The sequence below is a fragment of the Schistocerca serialis genome, chromosome 10 (assembly GCF_023864345.2).
Source record: "Schistocerca serialis cubense isolate TAMUIC-IGC-003099 chromosome 10, iqSchSeri2.2, whole genome shotgun sequence".
NCBI lineage: Eukaryota > Metazoa > Arthropoda > Insecta > Orthoptera > Acrididae > Schistocerca > Schistocerca serialis.
In genome coordinates, this window is record NC_064647.1 from 234429281 (window position 1) to 234448885 (window position 19605).

The 19605-nt window shown below is 46.7% G+C and overlaps 1 protein-coding gene across 1 annotated transcript in view; it reads right to left on the reverse strand.

Annotated features, from left to right (window-relative positions):
- Nucleotides 1-12315, reverse strand: part of LOC126425159 (peroxidase-like) — a 208856-nt gene extending 196541 nt beyond the window's left edge. The window contains exons 1-2 of the mRNA XM_050088109.1: nucleotides 12190-12315; nucleotides 1679-1828 (exon numbers count right to left, since the gene is read on the reverse strand). Coding sequence (XP_049944066.1) covers nucleotides 1679-1820 — 142 coding nt within the window. The 5' untranslated portion in view covers nucleotides 1821-1828; nucleotides 12190-12315. The remainder of the gene's footprint in view (nucleotides 1-1678; nucleotides 1829-12189) is intronic.
- Between the last annotated feature and the right edge of the window lie 7290 nt (nucleotides 12316-19605).

The window sequence follows — 19605 nt, forward strand, 5'->3', positions numbered from 1 at the left end:
TAGTTCATCTTCGATACTATAAAACAGAGCTCTTCTACTGCAAGGTCTTTGCTCTCCATATTTTTGGAGGGAGAAATATTGACCAAAACAAGAGAAAAAAGCCTGGCAACAATGGACTCTAAAATGCATACTTTAAGAGCTCCGAACACTTGCTCATTTTCGCTAGTGTATACACTTTAGAGTCCACGGTTACTAGACATTATTTTTCTTTTTATGGCCCATATATCTGCTTCAAAATATGAAAAGCAAAGAGCTTGCAAGAGAAGAGACGTTCCATAGTATCGAAGAAAAACAAGATATCTCTTAACCTATGCGCTTTACAGCCCATGTTTACTAAACACTTTCTTCTTGTTTTGGTGTAATGAAACTGTTTATAAGTTTGTTGGCTTTTTTCTCTTTGGGGACATACGTTTCAGATATGTTTGTGTGGCGTTCGTACTGTGAGACCTTCGGTACACACATCATCAGATTATTCGACTTGTCGGTCTAACGAAGCAGGCGAGTGTCAGCAATATGTCTCGTGGTCTTATCGTGGAGTGTTTATCTTCTGCCGTTAGGTCAGACGATAGAAATGCCACTTGCACGCTTAGAGTAGCAGATTGATAGTGATCAACTTTAAACAGAACTTGATTAATTTTCACCCACATTTATTAAAATAATAACAACCATAAAAATAACTTAACTTGGTTCTGGATGCTATTTACAACTGACAATCTGAAGTTCCTTTGGTTTTGGTACGTTAATCTTATTCTCACATATCTCTGATACTTGACAAAGTGTCTATACATTTCTCTCCACGGCTATGTACAGGAATATGGTAATCTTATTACGCGCAGACTGAAACTTGACTATAGACTAATGCAGACTAATGCAGACTGGTACAGACTGGAGCAGACAAATGCAGACTGACTAATCGGAGGTCTGTGCACTCTTTATAATACCTCACGTATCACTGCGCGAGTGTGACCCGTGAGGAGAAAAGGTTCTACGTTAGCAGCAATCTCATTGGCTCCGTTACGTATTAATACGCAGATCGGCGGAAGCAGAATTCGGTCCGTCTCTATGGCAGCGCCATCTCGTAGTGCGGAGACGGACGAGCGCTGCGCCTGCGCTGTTGTGCTTAGCGGGGCGCGATCTAGTGGGAAAGTTGTGTACTCCCTGACTACGCGGGACTATGTACACAACAGTTTGCCAACACCACGAAAACTCCTGTGAATCGGACATATACACAATGTGATCAAAAGTATCCGGATACCTGCCAGGAAATGACTTACAAGTTCGTGGCGCCCTCCATCGGTAATGCTGGAATTTAATACGGTGTTGGCTCACTCTTAGCCCTGATGGCAACTTCCACTCTCGCAGGCATACTTTCAATGAGGTACTGGAAGGTTTCTTGGGGAATGGCAGTCCGTTCTTCGAGGAGAGATGTACTGACGAGGGTTATCGATGTCGGTCTGTGAGGCCTGGCACGAAATCGGCGTTCCAAAACATCCCAAAGGTGTTCTATGGGATTCGGGTCAGGCCAGTCCATTACAGGGATGTTATTGTCGTGTAACCACTCCGCACAGTCCACGACTGCAGCGCCTGAGACCGCTCGGCTAATCCAGCGCGGCGCAGACCGCAACAAAAGCTGGCGGGAGACCGGGCAGTCAGCACAGAGAAGAGGCGGGGTACTCACCCCTGGAGGCCCTGGGCCGGCAGGGCTCGGTGTGGAGGATGTAGGGCGGCACGACGTTGTCGCCGCAGCCCCCGCGCTCGCCCGCAGCCGCCAGACACGCCCCCAAGAGCGCCAGAGCCAGCCACGCCATCGCCGTCGCCATGCCGACACCTGCGGGCACGTCACGCACTCCACACTCGCTCCACGGTCCAGGCGCGCGGCAGCGGCAGCAGCAGCGGCGGCGGCGCCACAGACCAGCTCAGCTCAGAGCGCGGACACGACGAACGCTGCCCGCACCACATCCGCAATTCCCTCAGCCACATCCGTAAGGCGTCTATCTTGTTTTTGGGGCTGAGTTCTCTCATACCAGGGGGGACCCAAAAGAAACCGGATTGTTGTCATAAAAAATTTATTGATGTACCTTTTTACAAAATTACTTCAGTCACCTTCAAAATACTCTCCATTACATGCGATACACTTGTCAAGTCTCTCTTCCCACTGTTGGAAGCGTGTTTGGAACTCTTCAAGTTTGATATTGTCCAGTGACCTTTGCGAAGCTGTTTTTACCACCTCCACATCGTCATAACGCTCCCCTTTCAGCGTTTTTTTCATTCGTGGAAATAGGAAAAAGTCGCACGGGGCTAGGTCCGGCGAATACGGAGCGTGGGGAACGACAGACCACCTCTGAGATGCCAAATAGTGGGTCACTCGTAAGGCCGTGTGTGCTGGAGCGTTGTCGTGATGCAGAAACCAGTCACCTGATCGCCAAAGTTCCGGGCGTTTCCTCCTCACCTCCTCTCGCAGACGCCTTAAAACATCCAAGTAAGAGTGCTGGTTAACAGTCTGGCCAGGGGGTGCCAATTCCCGATGCACAATTCCACGAACATCAAAAAAGACAATGATCATCGCCTTCACATTCGACCTCACTTGCCTTGCTCTTTTTGGTCTGGGAGAGTTGGGAGTCCTCCACTGGCTTGACGCTTGCTTGGTTTCTGGCTCATACCCGTAACACCAACTCTCATCCCCTGTAATGACTTTGTTCAAGAAATTTGGAGCACGTGTAATCTCTATTCTCAAGTCATGACACACATTCATGCGGATGGTTGTTTGCTCCTGTGTGAGAAGGCGAGGAACAAATTTAGCAGCAACACATCTCATGTGCAAATCCGCTGGCACGAGCTCCAACTGATTCCTGTCTCTGCTGAAATTTGGTCGGTCGTTTGGCGACGATCCTCGTTGATCTTTTGGCGGACCTTTTCAATGTTCTCCTCATTTCGTGATGTTGAAGGGCGTCCAGAAGCAGCTTGGCCTTCAACACACATCTCACCACGTTTAAAGCGCTCAAACCACTCGAAAACCTGTGTGCGGCTCATACGTCCTCCTGGAAAGCTTCCTAAAGCATTTGGTGTGTCTCCGTTGCAGTTTTTTTAAGCAGGAAACAAAATTCCACACACGCTCTTTGTACTTTTAAAGTTGCCCTAACGACTTCGCATAGGTAACCCGCCAACAGTCAGAGAAACACAATACCAGATTTGCACGTTCAGCTCTGCACAGACGCGGTCTGCACAGCTGTTTCATGAAGGTCTCTACTAACACCATCTAGCGTGAGAACCCTGCACTACGTCTACGAGTGGCAGCGCCCTCGGAGTCCGGTTTCTTTCGGGTCCCCCCTCGTATACACACTACTGGCCATTAAAATTGCTACACCACGAAGATGACGAGCCACAGACGCGAAATTTAACCGACAGGAAGAAGACGCTGTGATATGCAAATGATTAGCTTTTTAGAGCATTCACACAAGGTTGGGCGCCGGTGGCGACACCTACAACGTGCTGACATGACGAAAGTTTCCAACCGATTTCTCATACACAAACAGCAGTTGACCGGCGTTGCCTGGTGAAACGTTGTTGTGATGCCTCGTGTAAGGAGGAGAAATGCGTAGCATCACGTTTCCCATTGTGATAATGGTCGTATTGTAGCCTATCGCGATTGCGGTTTATCGTATGGAGACATTGCAGCTCGCGTTGGTCGAGATACAATGACTGTTAGCAGAGTATGGAATCGGTGGGTTCAGGAGGGTAATACGGAACGCTGTGCTGGATCCCAACGGCCTCGTATCACTATAAGTCGAGGTGACAAGCATCTTATCCGCATGGCTGTAACGGATCGTGCAGCCCCGTCTCGATCCCTGAGTCAACAGATGGGGACGTTTGCAACACGACAACCATCTGCACGATCAGATCGACGACGTTTGCAGCAGCATGGACTATCAGCTCGGAGGCCGTGGCTGCGGTTACCCTTGACGCTGCATCACAGACAGGAGCGCCTGCGATGGTGTACTCGACGACGGACCTGGGTGCACGAACGGCAAAACGTCATTTTTTCGGATGAATCCAGGTTCTGTTTACAGCATCATGATGGTCGCATCCGTGTTTGGCGACATCGCGGTGAACGCACATTGGAAGCGTATATTCGTTATCGCCATACTGGCGTATCACCCTGCGTGATGGTATCGGGAGCCATTGATCACACGTCTCGGCCACCTCTTGTTCGCATTGACGGCACTTTGAACAGTGGACGTTACATTTCAGATGTGTTACGACCCGTGGCTCTACCCTTCATTCGATCCTTGCGAAATCCTCCATTTCAGCGGGATAATTCACGACCGCATGTTGCATGTCCTGTACGGGCCTTTCTGGTTACAGAAAATGTTCGACTGCTGCCCTGGCCAGCGCATTCTCCAGATCTCTCACCAATTGAAAACGTCTGGTCAATGGTGGCCGAGCAACTGGCTCGTCACAATACGCCAGTCACTACTCTTGATGAACTGTGGTATCGTGTTGAAGCTGCATGGGCAGCTGTACTTGTACACGCCATCCAAGCTCTGTTTGACTCAATGCTCAGGCGTATCAAGGCCGTTATTACGGCCAGAGGTGGTTGTTTTGGGTACTGATTTCTCAGGATCTACGCACCCAAATTGCGTGAAAATATAATCACATGTCAGTTCTAATATAATACGTTTGTCCAATGAATACCCGTTTATCATCTGCATTTCTTCTTGGTGTAGCAATTTTAATGGCTAGTAGTGTAATTAAAAGGCAAACTTTCGAAACGCTGTAGAAATAACAATAGTGGTCAGAATGACGTCAGATTGCAAAGGAATATCATCGGAGAAGGGGTAAAACGTATGTTAGAAGAAAAAAAGTGTGAAAACTGATCAATAGATGGCGCTGTATGTGTCATAATACGTAAATGAAAACACCTGTCATGCGCACCACCCATTGAAGTTGGTATAAACACGCCGGGTACACGGCCTTTCTTCCTTTCGTGTCTGCGACGTTCGCCGTGACTGTCTCAATGCAGGATCGCGCTCTGCTTGTAAAGCTGTATTTCAAGAATGACCTCTGTGCACTGTTGCTCTGCAGAAGTTCCGCACACTGAATCGTTGGAAAAAAAGCTTTGGTCCGATGATTGCCGTGAGTCTGGAGAAAATGATTCGGAAATTCGAAAAGACGGTTTCTTTTGATATGCAATCTGGTAGAGGGAGGAAACGAATTGATTCGACGTCAGTGGAAGCAGTGGCCACAGAAATGCAGGAGGAGACGACTGTTGGTGTGCAAACGTTTAGTACACGGAGAATTCCCCGGACATTAGACATATCTGTGATCACGGTGCGTAAAATTCTACCGAGCATCCTTCTTTGCTATCCACTCAAAATTACGCATGTGCACGAGTTGCTCCCTGTTGACCTGCCAGCAAGAGAGACCTTTGCTTTAGAATTTCTTGTCTGCATGGAAGTGGACAATGGTTGGCTGTGGAAGACGTTGTGGAGAGACGAAGCCCACTTCCATCTGACAGGATATCTCAATACACAGAATTGACGAGTATGCGCAACGGAAAATCCTCACGCAAATCAACCAGTACCACTTCGTCCTGAAAAGGCCACTGTGTGGTGTGGGTTTACGGCATCATTTATCATAGGGCCATATTTTTTCGAAGAGACAGGCGCTTCCTGTCCTGTTACCTGTACCGTCACAGGTAAGCGCTATGAGTGTCTTTTGCGCTACCACGTCATTCCAGCTCTCCAACAGCGTGGATGTGTGGATGGGATCATTTTTATGCAAGATGGCGGACCTCCACACACTGTAAATCCACTGAAGCAGCTGCTGAAGCACAATTTCGGAAATGCTAGAATTATCAGCCTTCATTTCCGTACAGCCTGGTCGTCCCGATCACCTGATCTTAATCCGTGTGACTTCTGGCTGTGGGGCTGTCTGTAAGATGTTGTGTTCAGTGTTCCGATTGCAAACTTAGCTGCATTGAAGGCACGCATTGCTCAACACATTGTGAACGTGACCCCAGAAACACTTCGATCAGTTGTGGAACATGCTGTTTCTCGATTTCAACTTTTTGCAGAAAACGGTGGACAGCGTATTGAACATGTTTTGCAGCAGTCACACGGAAATTAATAATCCGATTTGATTTTTATTGATGCTTTTCATGCGGTTTATGGCCTCAGGACAATTAAAAACCAATGTGGTTGATATTTTTTATGCGGTTTTTTGCCTCGGCACAATTTAAAACCGATTTTTCCATCCGATTTGATATCACCCTTGCCGTCGTCAATGGGTTTACGTAACTAACAGTACCACACCTGGTCACCGATGCACACTGACAAGGGAACCTCCCCATCGCACCTCCCTCAGATTTAGTTATAAGCTGGCACCGTGGATAGGCCTCGAAAAACTGATCACAGATCAATCGAGAAAACAGGAAGAAGTTGTGTGGAACTATGAAAAAATAGGCAAAATATACAAACTGAGTAGTCCATATGGAAGATAAGCAACATGAAGGAGAAAGTGAGCTCAAGAACGCCGTGATCCCGTGGTTAGCGTGAGCAGCTACGGAACGAGAGGTCCTTGGTTCAAGTCTTCCCTCGAGTGAAAAGTTTAATCTTTTTATTTTCAGACACTTATCAAAGTTCAGGCACTGACACAAAAACTTCGCTCTCCAAAATTCCCGGACATGTTCAGATTTGCTTGGACATACGCAGGATTTGACGGTCTGCACATGGAAAAATTTGAAAACTTTAAAAACATGTTTTGACAGAGCACAGGCAAAACTGTGCGACTGTGAAAGTGTTGCATTCATTTGTTGCAGTTTATGTCACAAACTCTTATGTTTTCATCACTTTTTGGGAGTGATTATCACATCCACAAGAAAACCTAAATCGGGCAAGGTAGAAGAACCTTTTTACCCATTCGCCAAGTGTACAAGTGTGGGTCGACAACATATTCCTATCATGTGACGCACATGCCGTCACCAGTGTCATATCGAATACATCAGACGTGTTTTCCTGTGGGGGAATCGGTTGACCTATGACCTTGCGATCAAATGATTTCGGTTCCCATTGGAGAGGCACGTCCTTTCGTGTACTAATCGCACGGTTTTGCGGTGCGGTCGCAAAACACAGACACTAAACTTGTTACAGTGAACAGAGACGTCAATGAACGTACGGACAGATCATAACTTTGCGAAAATAAAAAAAAGGAAACTTTTTACTCTTGGGAAGACTTGAACCAAGGACCTCTCGTTCAGCAGCTGCTCAAGCAAACCGCGGGACCACGGCGTTCCTGATCTCACACTGTCCTTGATTTTGCCTATCTTGCACATGGACTACTCAGTTTGTATATTTTGCTTATTTTTTCATAGTTCCAGACAACTTCTTCCTGTTTTCTCGGTTGATCTATGTTCAGTTTTTCAAGGCCTATCCACTGTGCCAACTTATAACTAAATCTGAGGGGGGTGCGGTGGGGAAGTTCCCTCGTGAGTAGTGCCGGCTGCTGTGGCCGTGCGGTTCTAGGCGCTTCAGTCTGGAACCGCAGGACCGCTATGGTCGCAGGTCCGAATCCTGCCTCGGGCATGGATGTGTGTGATGTCCTTAAGTTAGTTGGGTTTAAGTAGTTCTAAGTTCTAGTGGACTGATGACCACAGATGTTAACTCCCATAGTGCTCAGAGCCGTTTGAACACTGAGTAGTACAGTTTCTTTATTGTCAAACGTACACCTTAGGCATTGTTGTATGATTCATTTGTCATTTATAGTCGACTAATATTAAACTATCATGCATACAGCGCCATCTATTGCTACATTTTTCTTCTGCCATACGTCTTCCCCCTTCTCCGACAATATTCCGTTGCAATTTGACGCCATTCTGACCAGTGTTGTTATTTCTACCGAAAGCTTGACTTGTAATCACCCTGCACACCTACGTGGCTACTCTGCAGTTCACGCTTAATTGCCTGACAAAGGGTTCATCGAACCACTTTTGTACTGTTTATCTACTGTTCCCCTCTCTAACACCGTGCAGTAGAAATGAACAGTTAAATCCTTCCGTGCGATCTGTGATTACTCTTCCTGATATTTCTGGTCGTGCATATCTGTATCTTTCAAACCTACCGACAGTTTTGCTCTAGGAACAAAGTCATGCGCTTCTGCTAGAGCTGCAGCAACACGGCGTCAACTTTAGCGCCCATGTCTGCGGCGCCGGGGATCTCGTCGAGGACAGAGTGAGCTGAGTTTCGCAAGATCTCCGCTTGCGCAATGGGTGTTGCTTTTTTATAGGGGGGATTTTCCTTCTCCAAAAAAATCGTAATACCGGAGCGTAAAACATGTTGCATATCGGTGTTTGACGCTGTTTTATACGTGAATGTTTGATTCTTTAAACGCTCGACGGGTTTACTGATTTCTACCGAAATTTATATGTGTGGATTATGATACGCAGGCAGGATTTAGAGCACGAACGGAAAATTCCAAGGGATTGAGTGCCCTAGAAGAGCCTTCATTCCGCTTCGTGGGAGCATTCGGTAACTGCTAAGCGCCTTCTGTTACTACGAAACGGAGTTGGAATGAGTGACGCAACGCAGCAGCTGGTAGGACGGAGCGCACAGGATACACGTGTGAAAGTCGCGGAAAACCGCGAAGAAGGGAATGTCGCCACTTTTACTCTTTCCAGATGTCGGCAACATCTCTGTCCTCTGCAGCAAATAGCGCTTTGAAACCGATATCGTGGTACTCGGTCCTCAATGAACATTAAACAATAATACACTGCTGACCATTAAAATTGCTATACCAAGAAGAAATGCAGATGATATACGGGTATTCATTGGACAAATATATTATACTAGAACTGCCATTTTCACGCAATTTTTCTCCTGTGTACCAACGTTTGCGTGATACCGGGTCATTTTGCAGATTACCTGGGCAGGGACGCTGTCGCACGGTAAGAACGCTGCAATTTGAGGAAGCTGTCTTGCAGCATGTGGAGCAGGATCCTTCAATCAGCACTCGTGCAATTGCACGTAACATGGGGACGAATGTAAGAGCAGTCCTTCGAGAGCAATTTTTACGTCCATTTCACATACAGCGTGTCCACAACCTTGAACCAGTTGATTATCCACCCAGAGAACAGATTTCGCAGTGGTGCCTAGAATAGTATGAAATGCAACCTACATTTCCATCCTCTGTGTTGTTTACCGATGAAGCAACGTTCGGGCGTGATGGAGTCAACATGCACAATTCGCATGTTACTAGCGCTCATCAAGTGCGGTTCTTCGTTAATGTGTGGGTCGGTGTTGTTGCGAGCTGTTGAATTGTGCCGTATCTGCTACCTAGGCCATTAAATAGCAGGCACTATTACCATTTTCTCGCCAGAGCATTGCCATAATTGCTGGAAGTCGTCCCGCTCCCTACAAGACAACGCATGTGGTTTCAACATGACGGGGCACCGGCTCATTTCAGTCGTCGTGTGCGTCGATTCCTGGACCGACAGTTCCCAGAAACGTGGATTGGCAGAGGTGGTCCTATACCATGGCCTGCTCGATCCCCAGGTATGTGCCCTCTGGACTTTTTTGTGTGGGGAGAGATGCGCAACCTTATTTACGCAACTCTTGTTGCCTCAGAAGAGGATCTGGTTGCCCTGATAGTAGCAGCAGCAGGAGCAATTCAGGATACTCCTGGGGTTTTTGCCCGTGTCAGACAGAACATGATCCGACGGTGTAATCTTTGTTTACGTGTCAATGGAGGCATTTTTAAAAAATTTGGCCGGTCGTGGTGGCCAAGCGGTTCTAAGCGCTGCAATCCGGAACCGCGCGACTGCTACGGTCGCAGGTTCGAATGCTGCCTCGGGCATGGATGTGTGTGATGTCCTTAGGTTAGTTAGGTTTTAGTAGTTCTAAGTTCTAGGGCACTGATGACCTCAGATGTTAAAGTCCCATAGTGCTCAGAGCCATTTGAAACATTTTTGAAAATTTACTGTAATTGAAGTTGGGTTGTGTTAATGTGTTACCGCTTGGTCATAAAAAAATTAGGAAAGTGTTTGTTGGTTTAATTAATTTGCCGCCAGAGAAATCTTCCTCTACCGGCTTAAATACTCCTCATAGGAAGAAATGACATTAGGGAAAAATATTTGTTTTCATGTCCCCTACAACCTCCCAGAGTTTGTCGGTTTAAATACGTTTCACCCTGTATAAAGGCTTTCTAGAGCTTCACGCAAACTTTAATGCAGACTCGTTGCTCCTCTGTCTCTGCCATCTCGAAATTCTTTGAGACACAACGTTATTCACAATACAGCACTGGACAATAACTAACAGACATACAACAATGAAACTTCCGCTAGTTACACTTTAAACACGAGCATGTGCAGCCGGCGTGGGAGGCCGTGCGGTTCTATGCGCTATAGTCTGGAACCGAGTGACCGCTACGGTCGCAGGTTCGAATGCTGCCTCGGGCATGGATGTGTGTGATGTCCTTAGGTTAGTTAGGTTTAAGTAGTTCTCAGTTCTATGGGACTGATGACCTTCGAAGTTAAGTGCTCAGAGCCATTTGAACCATTTGAGCATGTGCAGGGATGCAAACCGCATTTCGCTCCAATAAACCATTATGAATGTTCCGGAACTTTTTTGAATAGACTTCGTACATCGAATGCTCTTATTTTTTGCCCTGTTCGGATAATTGATTTGTAGATTTTTGGTCTTAGACTATATTTTTATTTTTTTCGTGCTTTCTGAACAAAACTTGAAATTACAAAACTAAAAAAAGGCGGTCGGAAGTTTTATGAAATGTTTCGTCTAAAAGTAATAAACAAAATACAATGAAGCGCCAAAGAAACTGGTACAGGCATGCGTACTCAAATACAGAGATATGTAAACGGACAGAATTCGGCGCTGCGGTCGGCAATGCATATTTGAGACAAAAAGCGTTTGGAGCAGTTGTTAGATCAGTTACTGCTGCTGCAATGGCGGGTTATTGAGATTTAAGTGAGTTTGAAGGTGGTGTTAGTCGCAGCGCACGAGCGATGGGCCACAGCATCTCTGAGGTAGAGAGATTTTCACGTCCGACCATTTGACGAGTGTACCGTGAATGTCAGGAATCCGGTACAACATCAAATCTCCGACATCGCTGGAGACGGAAAAAGATCGTGCTAGAGCGGACCAACGACGACGGAAGAGAATGGTTCAACGTGACAGAAGTGCAGCCCTTCCGCAAATTACTGCAATCTTCAATGCTGGGCTCTCAACAAGTGTCATCGTGCGAATCATTCAACCAGACATCATCGATATGGTCTTTCGGAGACCAAGACGCACTCGTGTACTCTTGATGACTGCATGACACAAAGCTTCAGGCCTCGCCTGGGCCCGTCAGCACCAACATTGGACTGTTGATGACTGGAAACATGTTGTCTAGTCGCACGAGTACGGTTCCAAATTGTATCGAGCGGATGGACGTTTACGGGTATGGAGACAACCTCATGAATCCCTGAACCCTGCATGTCAGCAGGGTGCTGTTCAAGCTGGTGGAGGCTCTGTAATGGTGTGGGGCGTGTGCAGCTGCAGTGATGCCACTGTGACAGGTGAGAAGTACGAAGCATCCTGTTTGAATTCCAGCATTCATTCGTGTCCATTGTGTATTCCAACGGACTTGGGCAATTCCAGTACGACAATGTGACACCCCACACGTCCAGAATTGCTACAGAGTGGCACAAGGAACACCGTTCTGTTTAAACACTTCCGCTGGCCACCAAACACCCCAGACATGATCATTGAGCATACCTGGAATACCTTCCAACGTGCTGTTCAGAAGAGATCTATACCCCATTGTACTCTTACGGATTTATGGACAGCCCTGCAAGTTTTATGGTGTCAATTCCCTCGAGCTCTACTTCGGACATTAGTCGAGTCGATGCGGCGTCATGTTGCGGAACTTCTGCGTGCTCGTGGGGGCCCTACGCGATATTACGTAGGTCTACCAGTTTGTTTGGTTCTTCAGTGTGGATAAGAGAAACATTTGATGCGTCTCGTTTACCGCATACGACTTCGAGCATCATTCCAACATTCCTCAAATGGTTTTTCAAATCCAGTTTGTTTATTGCTTTTAGACAAACCATTTCACAAAACATTTTACCATATTTCTTCCAAAAAAATTTTACATGTAATAATTATTCTAACGAAAGTGAGATAACAGCGCCTGGCTTACCTGTGATGCTCAGCCAGCCAACGCTCAGTCACTACGACAGTGGGAATGTCGTGCGCCTCCGTTTTTAAAACATCAGCGCTAAGTCGAGGCCTATCTAATCAGGGGGGTCAGACTCCTGGACTCGGAAAACTGCTCGCGATTGGCGAGGTGGTCACACCTGTCGGCCGCCCCCACCCACCACCACGGGGCACCGGTAGACCCCGGAACGCGGGGAACTGCCGGCGGGAACGCCCCTGGCTAATCAGCAAGGACTGCGCAGGAAGGCAAACGAATTAGCGGCAGAAAAAAAGTGAGACAAAACGCCCGCCGTCCGATGGGTATTCACAGTGCAGGCAGCGGTACCTATTGTTCGCTTGATTTAAGACGTCCCGGAAAAGCGGGCGACCGGTCCGAGTATCGAATGCGGCGATAACGTCACTTCCTCCACATTTGTCTCAGAGACAGGTTCTAGCGGAGGGCAGGCACTTGTCCATTTCACGTCCAGTCGAAAATTCATTCGGCGTGACGGAGTGCGCATATCGTTCCAGTAAATAAAAAAAGCAGGGTGTTACCACGTGGCGTATGTGTCCAGTACTGATGGGAGACACTGACCGGTAAAGGCCGCACGATAAGGTGAAGGCCGAAAATATTGATCAAATTCAGGATTTTTTATATCCGTACCGGAATTTAGTAGAGAAATGCAATTTGCTGAAATGAGCAAAGCATACTTTGAAGTTATTATTGGTATTTTTTAATGAAAAATATTAATATGTTGACTGTGTAATGAGATTTTTCCAGCCGGCTGGAGTGGCCGTGCGGTTCTAGGCGCTACAGTCTGGAACCGCGCGACTGCTACGGTCGCAGGTTCGAATCCTGCCTCGGGCATGGATGTATGTGATGTCCTTAGGTTAGTTAGGTTTAAGTAGTTCTATGTTCTAGGGGACTGATGACCGTAGATCTTAAGTCCCATAGTACTCAGAGCCATTTGAACCATTTTGAGATTTTCCCGAGGTAGCTCTCAAACGAGATAGATCAACGGTAGCTGCTGTAACTCCGGTTGTGGTTTTACGAAACATGAAATTAACATGTTACCCTGATCCTTACAGATACACACTGAAGAGCCAAAGAAATTGGTACACCTGCTTAATATCGTCTACGGCCCACGCCAGCATACAGAAGCGCCGCAACACGACGTGGATCGAAATCGACTAGTGTCTCAAATAGTGTTGGAGGGAACTGACACCATGGATCCTGCAGGGCTGTCCATAAATCCGAAAGAGTACCAGGGGGCGGAGATCTCTTCTGAACAGCACGTTGCAAGGCATCCCAGATATACTCAATAATGTTCCCGTCTGGGGAGTTTGGTGGCCAGCGGAAGTGTTTAAACTAAGAAGAGTGTTCCTGGAGCCGCTCTAGCAGTTCTGGAAGTGTGGGTTGTCGCATTGTCCTCCTGGAATTTCCCAAGTCTGTCGGAATACACAGTGGACACGATTGGATGCAGGTGATCAGACAAGATGCTTACGTAAGTGGCACCTGTCACAGTCGTATCTAGACGTATCAAGGGTCCTGTATCACGCCAACTACACACGCGTCACACCATTACAGAGCCCCCACCAGCTTGAACAGTCCCCTGCTGACATACAAGATCTATGGATGGATTCATGAGGCTGTCTCCATATCCGTACATGTCCATCCGCTTGGTACCATTTGAAACGAGACTCGTCCGACGAGGCAACATGTTTCCAGCCATCGTCGGTGTGGATTGGCCAAGGCGAGGCGTAAAGCCTTGTGTTCTCATCAAGGGCTACGCGAGTGGGTCTTCGGCTCCGAAAGCCCAATTCGATGACGTTTCGTTGAATGGTTCGCACGGTGACACTTGATGGCCCAACACTGAGATCTGTAGCAGTTTGCGGAAGGGTTGCACTTCTGTCACGTTAAACAGTTCTCTTCAGTCGTCGTTGGTCTCGTTCTTGCAGGATCTTTTTCCGGCCGTAGGGATGTCGGAGATTTGATGTTTTACCGGATTCCTGACATACGCGGTACACTCGTGAAATGGACGTTAAGGGAAAATCCCCACTTCATCGCTACCTCGGAGATGCTGTGTTCCATCGCTCATGCGCCGACTGTAACACCATGTTCAAACTCACTTAAATCTTGATTACGTGCTATTGTAGCCGCAGTAACCGATCTAACAACTGCGCCAGACCCTTGTCTTATACACTCCTGGAAATGGAAAAAAGAACACATTGACACCGGTGTGTCAGACCCACCATACTTGCTCCGGACACTGCGAGAGGGCTGTACAAGCAATGATCACACGCACGGCACAGCGGACACACCAGGAACCGCAGTGTTGGCCGTCGAATGGCGCTAGCTGCACAGCATTTGTGCACCGCCGCCGTCAGTGTCAGCCAGTTTGCCGTGGCATACGGAGCTCCATCGCAGTCTTTAACACTGCTAGCATGCCGCGACAGCGTGGACGTGAACCGTATGTGCAGTTGACGGACTTTGAGCGAGGGCGTATAGTGGGCATGCGGGAGGCCAGGTGGACGTACCGCCGAATTGCTCAACACGTGGGGCGTGAGGTCTCCACAGTACATCGATGATGTCGCCAGTGGTCGGCGGAAGGTGCACGTGCCCGTCGACCTGGGACCGGACCGCAGCGACGCACGGATGCACGCCAAGACCGTAGGATCCTACGCAGTGCCGTAGGGGACCGCACCGCCACTTCCCAGCAAATTAGGGACACTGTTGCTCCTGGGCTATCGGCGAGGACCATTCGCAACCGTCTCCATGAAGCTGGGCTACGGTCCCGCACACCGTTAGGCCGTCTTCCGCTCACGCCCCAACATCGTGCAGCCCGCCTCCAGTGGTGTCGCGACAGGCGTGAATGGAGGGACGAATGGAGACGTGTCGTCTTCAGCGATGAGAGTCGCTTCTGCCTTGGTGCCAATGATGGTCGTATGCGTGTTTGGCGCCGTGCAGGTGAGCGCCACAATCAGGACTGCATACGACCGAGGCACACAGGGCCAACACCCGGCATCATGGTGTGGGGAGCGATCTCCTACACTGGCCGTACACCACTGGTGATCGTCGAGGGGACACTGAATAGTGCACGGTACATCCAAACCGTCATCGAACCCATCGTTCTACCATTCCTAGACCGGCAAGGGAACTTGCTGTTCCAACAGGACAATGCACGTCCGCATGTATCCCGTGCCACCCAACGTGCTCTAGAAGGTGTAAGTCAACTACCCTGGCCAGCAAGATCTCCGGATCTGTCCCCCATTGAGCACGTTTGGGACTGGATGAAGCGTCGTCTCACGCGGTCTGCACGTCCAGCACGAACGCTGGTCCAACTGAGGCGCCAGGTGGAAATGGCATGGCAAGCCGTTCCACAGGACTACATCCAGCATCTCTACGATCGTCTCCATGGGAGAATAGCAGCCTGCATTGCTGCGAAAGGTGGATATACACTGTACTAGTGCCGACATTGTGCATGCTCTGTTGCCTGTGTCTATGTGCCTGTGGTTCTGTCAGTGTGATCATGTGATGTATCTGACCCCAGGAATGTGTCAATAAAGTTTCCCCTTCCTGGGACAATGAATTCACGGTGTTCTTATTTCAATTTCCAGGAGTGTATATGCGTTGCCGACCGCAGCGCCGTATTCTGTCCGTTTATGTATCTCTGTATGTGAATACGCATACCTACACCAGTTTCTTTAGGTCTTCCGTGTAATTTTAGTTCATCGTAACGATTTGCTAAAAATAATTTTTTGACGAAATTTCACAAAAATTGAAATTTTTAGACCTTTATTTTTGGGCCGATAAAAATATTAAATATCAATATAAAAAAATCGGCTACGATGTACTGAAGGTAATTCATCTTTCTTTCTTGAAGGGGAACCAAAAAACATTAAAATCGGATGAAAATTGTAGCATGGGCGACGAGAAGCATGCCGAAAAACATGGTTTTGAGAGAAACGCGTTTAAAGTTTGACAATTATTAATCATGTAAAAGAAAGGGTCAAGGTTTGAATCTTAAGGGATATCGTTGATGCCTGGTCAACAATAACTATCGCCCCGGCTACTGGATCGCCGCTTTCTGCTACTTTGACCAGATAAGCCCTCATTTTCTTCCTCAAAGCCCTTTTCGTAACTGAACGCATCGCCGCTGGCGTCTCTGTTTTCACAGAATCGGCGCATTTCATCGAATATTTCGATTTTTAGGGCGTTTGCCCCGTGCATTAGTGCAGTATGCCCTACATTGGATACGTTTACGGACAAATTTGAAGCAATGTGTAATTTCCAGAATGAGATTTTCACCCTGCAGCGGAGTGTGCGCTGATATGAAACTTCCTGGAAGATTAAAACTGTGTGCCGGACCGAGACTCGAACTCGGGACCTTTGCCTCTCGCGGGCAAGTGCTCTACCATCTGAGCTACCCAAGCACGACTCACGCCCAGTCCTCAAAGCTTTACTTCTGCCAGTTGCTCGTCTCCTTTGGAGGTCTCCAAGGAGACGAGGCACTGGCAGAAGTAAAGCTTAGAGGACGGGGCGTGAGTCGTGCTTGGGTAGCTCAGATGGTAGAACACTTGCCCGCGAAGGCAAAGGTCCCGAATTCGAGTCTCGGTCCGGCACACAGTTTTAATCTGCCAGAAAGTTTCAAAGTGTAATTTCTTTTACCAGTGGCACAGGGCCATGGATGGGGTCGGCATTAGATACTTAACTGCTCAATAAATCAAAAAACCTCCGAACGTATATGGTTCAAATGGCTCTGAGGTCATCAGTCCCCTAGAGCTTAGAACTACTTAAACCTAACTAACATAAGGACATCACACACATCCATGCCCGAGGCAGGAATCGAATCTGCGACCGTAGCGGTCGCGCGGTTCCAGACTTTAGCGCCTAGAACCGCTCGGCCACCCCGGCCGGCTCCGAGCGTATACTGTTCGATAAAAAAATTCTGAAGAAGGCAGCAGTAGATGCTATATTTGAAATTCAAAAAGATTCCACTGGCCTGCTTCTTCAGAAAAAGGAGAAAAAGATGCACAGATCTTGACAACAGGTTAAAAGACATAGCCCCCAAATCCTCCAACAATAAACGAAAAATATACCTATTCAAAAAAGGAGATAAAAATTCACTTGTCGCTTTCCTGAGGGACAATCTCCACTCCTTCCAAATTAACAGTGTAAATGTAGACCAGATGTAGTTTGACTTCAAAGAAATAGTATCGACAGCAGTTGTGAGATTTATACCAAATAAACTAACAAACGACGGAGCAGATCCTTCTTGGACACAAAACGGGTCACAACACTGTTGCAGAAACAACGAAAAAAACATGCGAAATTCAAACGGACGCAAAATCTCCAAGATTCGCTATCTTTTACAGAAGCTCGAAATTTAGCGCGGACTTGAATGCGAGATGTTTATAATAGTTTCCACAACGAAACTTTCTCTCGAAGTATGGCACAAATCCAAAGAGATTCTGGTCGTATGTAAAGTATACTAGCGCCAAGACACAATCAGTGTCTTCTCTCCGCCATACCAATAGTAATACTATCGATGACAGTGCTGCAAAAGCACAGTTACTAAACACAGCCTTCCGAAATTCCTTAACCAAAAACGACGACGTAGATATCTCAGATTTCGAATCGAGAACAGCTGCCAACATGTGTAACGTAGAAGTGGATATCCTCGGAGTAGTGAATCAACTCACTTAACAAAAGCAAGACTTCCGGTCCAGACTGTATACCACCGTACTTAACAATCATATACAACCGTTGGCTCGGCGAAAGATCCATATCTAAACACTGGAAAGTTGCACAGGTCACACCAATATTCAAGAAAGGTAGTATGAGTAATCCACTAAATTACAGGCCCATATCATTAACGTCGATATGCAGCAGGATTCTGGAACATATACTGTGTTAGGACATTAGGAATTACCTCGAAGAAAACGGTCTATTGACACAGAGTCAATAAGGATTTAGAAAACATCGTTCTTGTGAAACACAACTAGTTCTTTACCCTCACGGAGTGTTGCGTGCTATTGATAAGGAATTTCAAATTGATTCCGTATTTCTAGATTTCCGGAAGGATTTAGAGACTGTACCACAAAAACGGTTTGTAGTGAAATTGCGAGCTTATGGAATATCGTCTCAGTTATGTGACAGGATTCGTGATTTCCTGTCAGAGAGGTCACAGTTCATAGTAACTGACGGAGGGTCATCGAGTGAAACAGAAGTGATTTCTGACGTTCCCAATGTAGTGTTATAGGCCCTTTGCTGTTCCTTTTCTATATAAACGATTTGGGAGACAATCTGAGCAGCCTTCTTCAGTTGTTTGTAGATGACGCTGTCGTTTATCGACTAACAAAGTCATCAGAAGATCAAAACAAACTGCAAAACGATTTAGAAAAAATATCTGGATGGTGCGAAAAGTGGCAGTTGACCCTAAATAATGAAGGTCGTCCACATGAGTACTAAAAGGAACTCGTTAAACTTCGGTTACACGATAAATCAGTGTAATCTAAAAGCCGTAAATTCAACTAAATACCTATGTACTACAATTACCAACAACTTAAATTGGAAAGAACACGCAGAAGATATTATGGGGAAGGCTAACCAAAGGCTGCGTTTTATTGGCAGGACTCTTAGAAAATGTAACAGACCTACAAGGGAGACTGCCTACACTACGCTTGTCTGTCCTCTTTTAGAACACTGCTGCGCGGTGTGGGATCCTTACCAGATAGGAGTACATGGAGAAAGTTCGAAGAAGGGCAGCACATTTTGTATTATCGCGAAAAAGGGAGAGAGTGTCACAGATATGATACAGGATTTTGGATGCACATCATTAAAAAAAAGGCGTTTTTCGTTGCTACGGAATATTCAAGAAATTTCAATTACCAACTTTCTCCTCCGAATGGGAAAATATTTTGTTGACACCGACTTACATAGGGAGAAATGATCATCACAATAAAATAAGGGAAATCACAGCTCACACGGCAAAATATGTGTCGTCGTTTTTCCACGCGCTGTACGAGAGTTCAATAATAGAGAATTGTTGTGAAGGTAGTTCGATGAACCGTCTGCCAGGTACTTAAATGTGATTTGTATTGATGTAGATGTAGATAAGAATGTATAACGACTCGTGGGTTTTAAGAAGGTTTAAAATCTCTGGATTTCGTACAAAAAAGTGAGTGAATAATTAAAATTTCATAAAACAATAGAAGAAATTTAATCATTTTCTGTAGTAATGTTGTAGAAACAAAAGGTAAAATAAAAAATAGAAAAGGTAAAAATAACAAATTAAAAAAAAACAAATTTAAAAATCCCCTATGTATCGTGTGTATGGCCATTCCTAAGCATGGACAAAACGTGAAGGGAAATTCGTATTACACGACGGTCGGCAGAACCTCCCTAATGCGGCTTCCT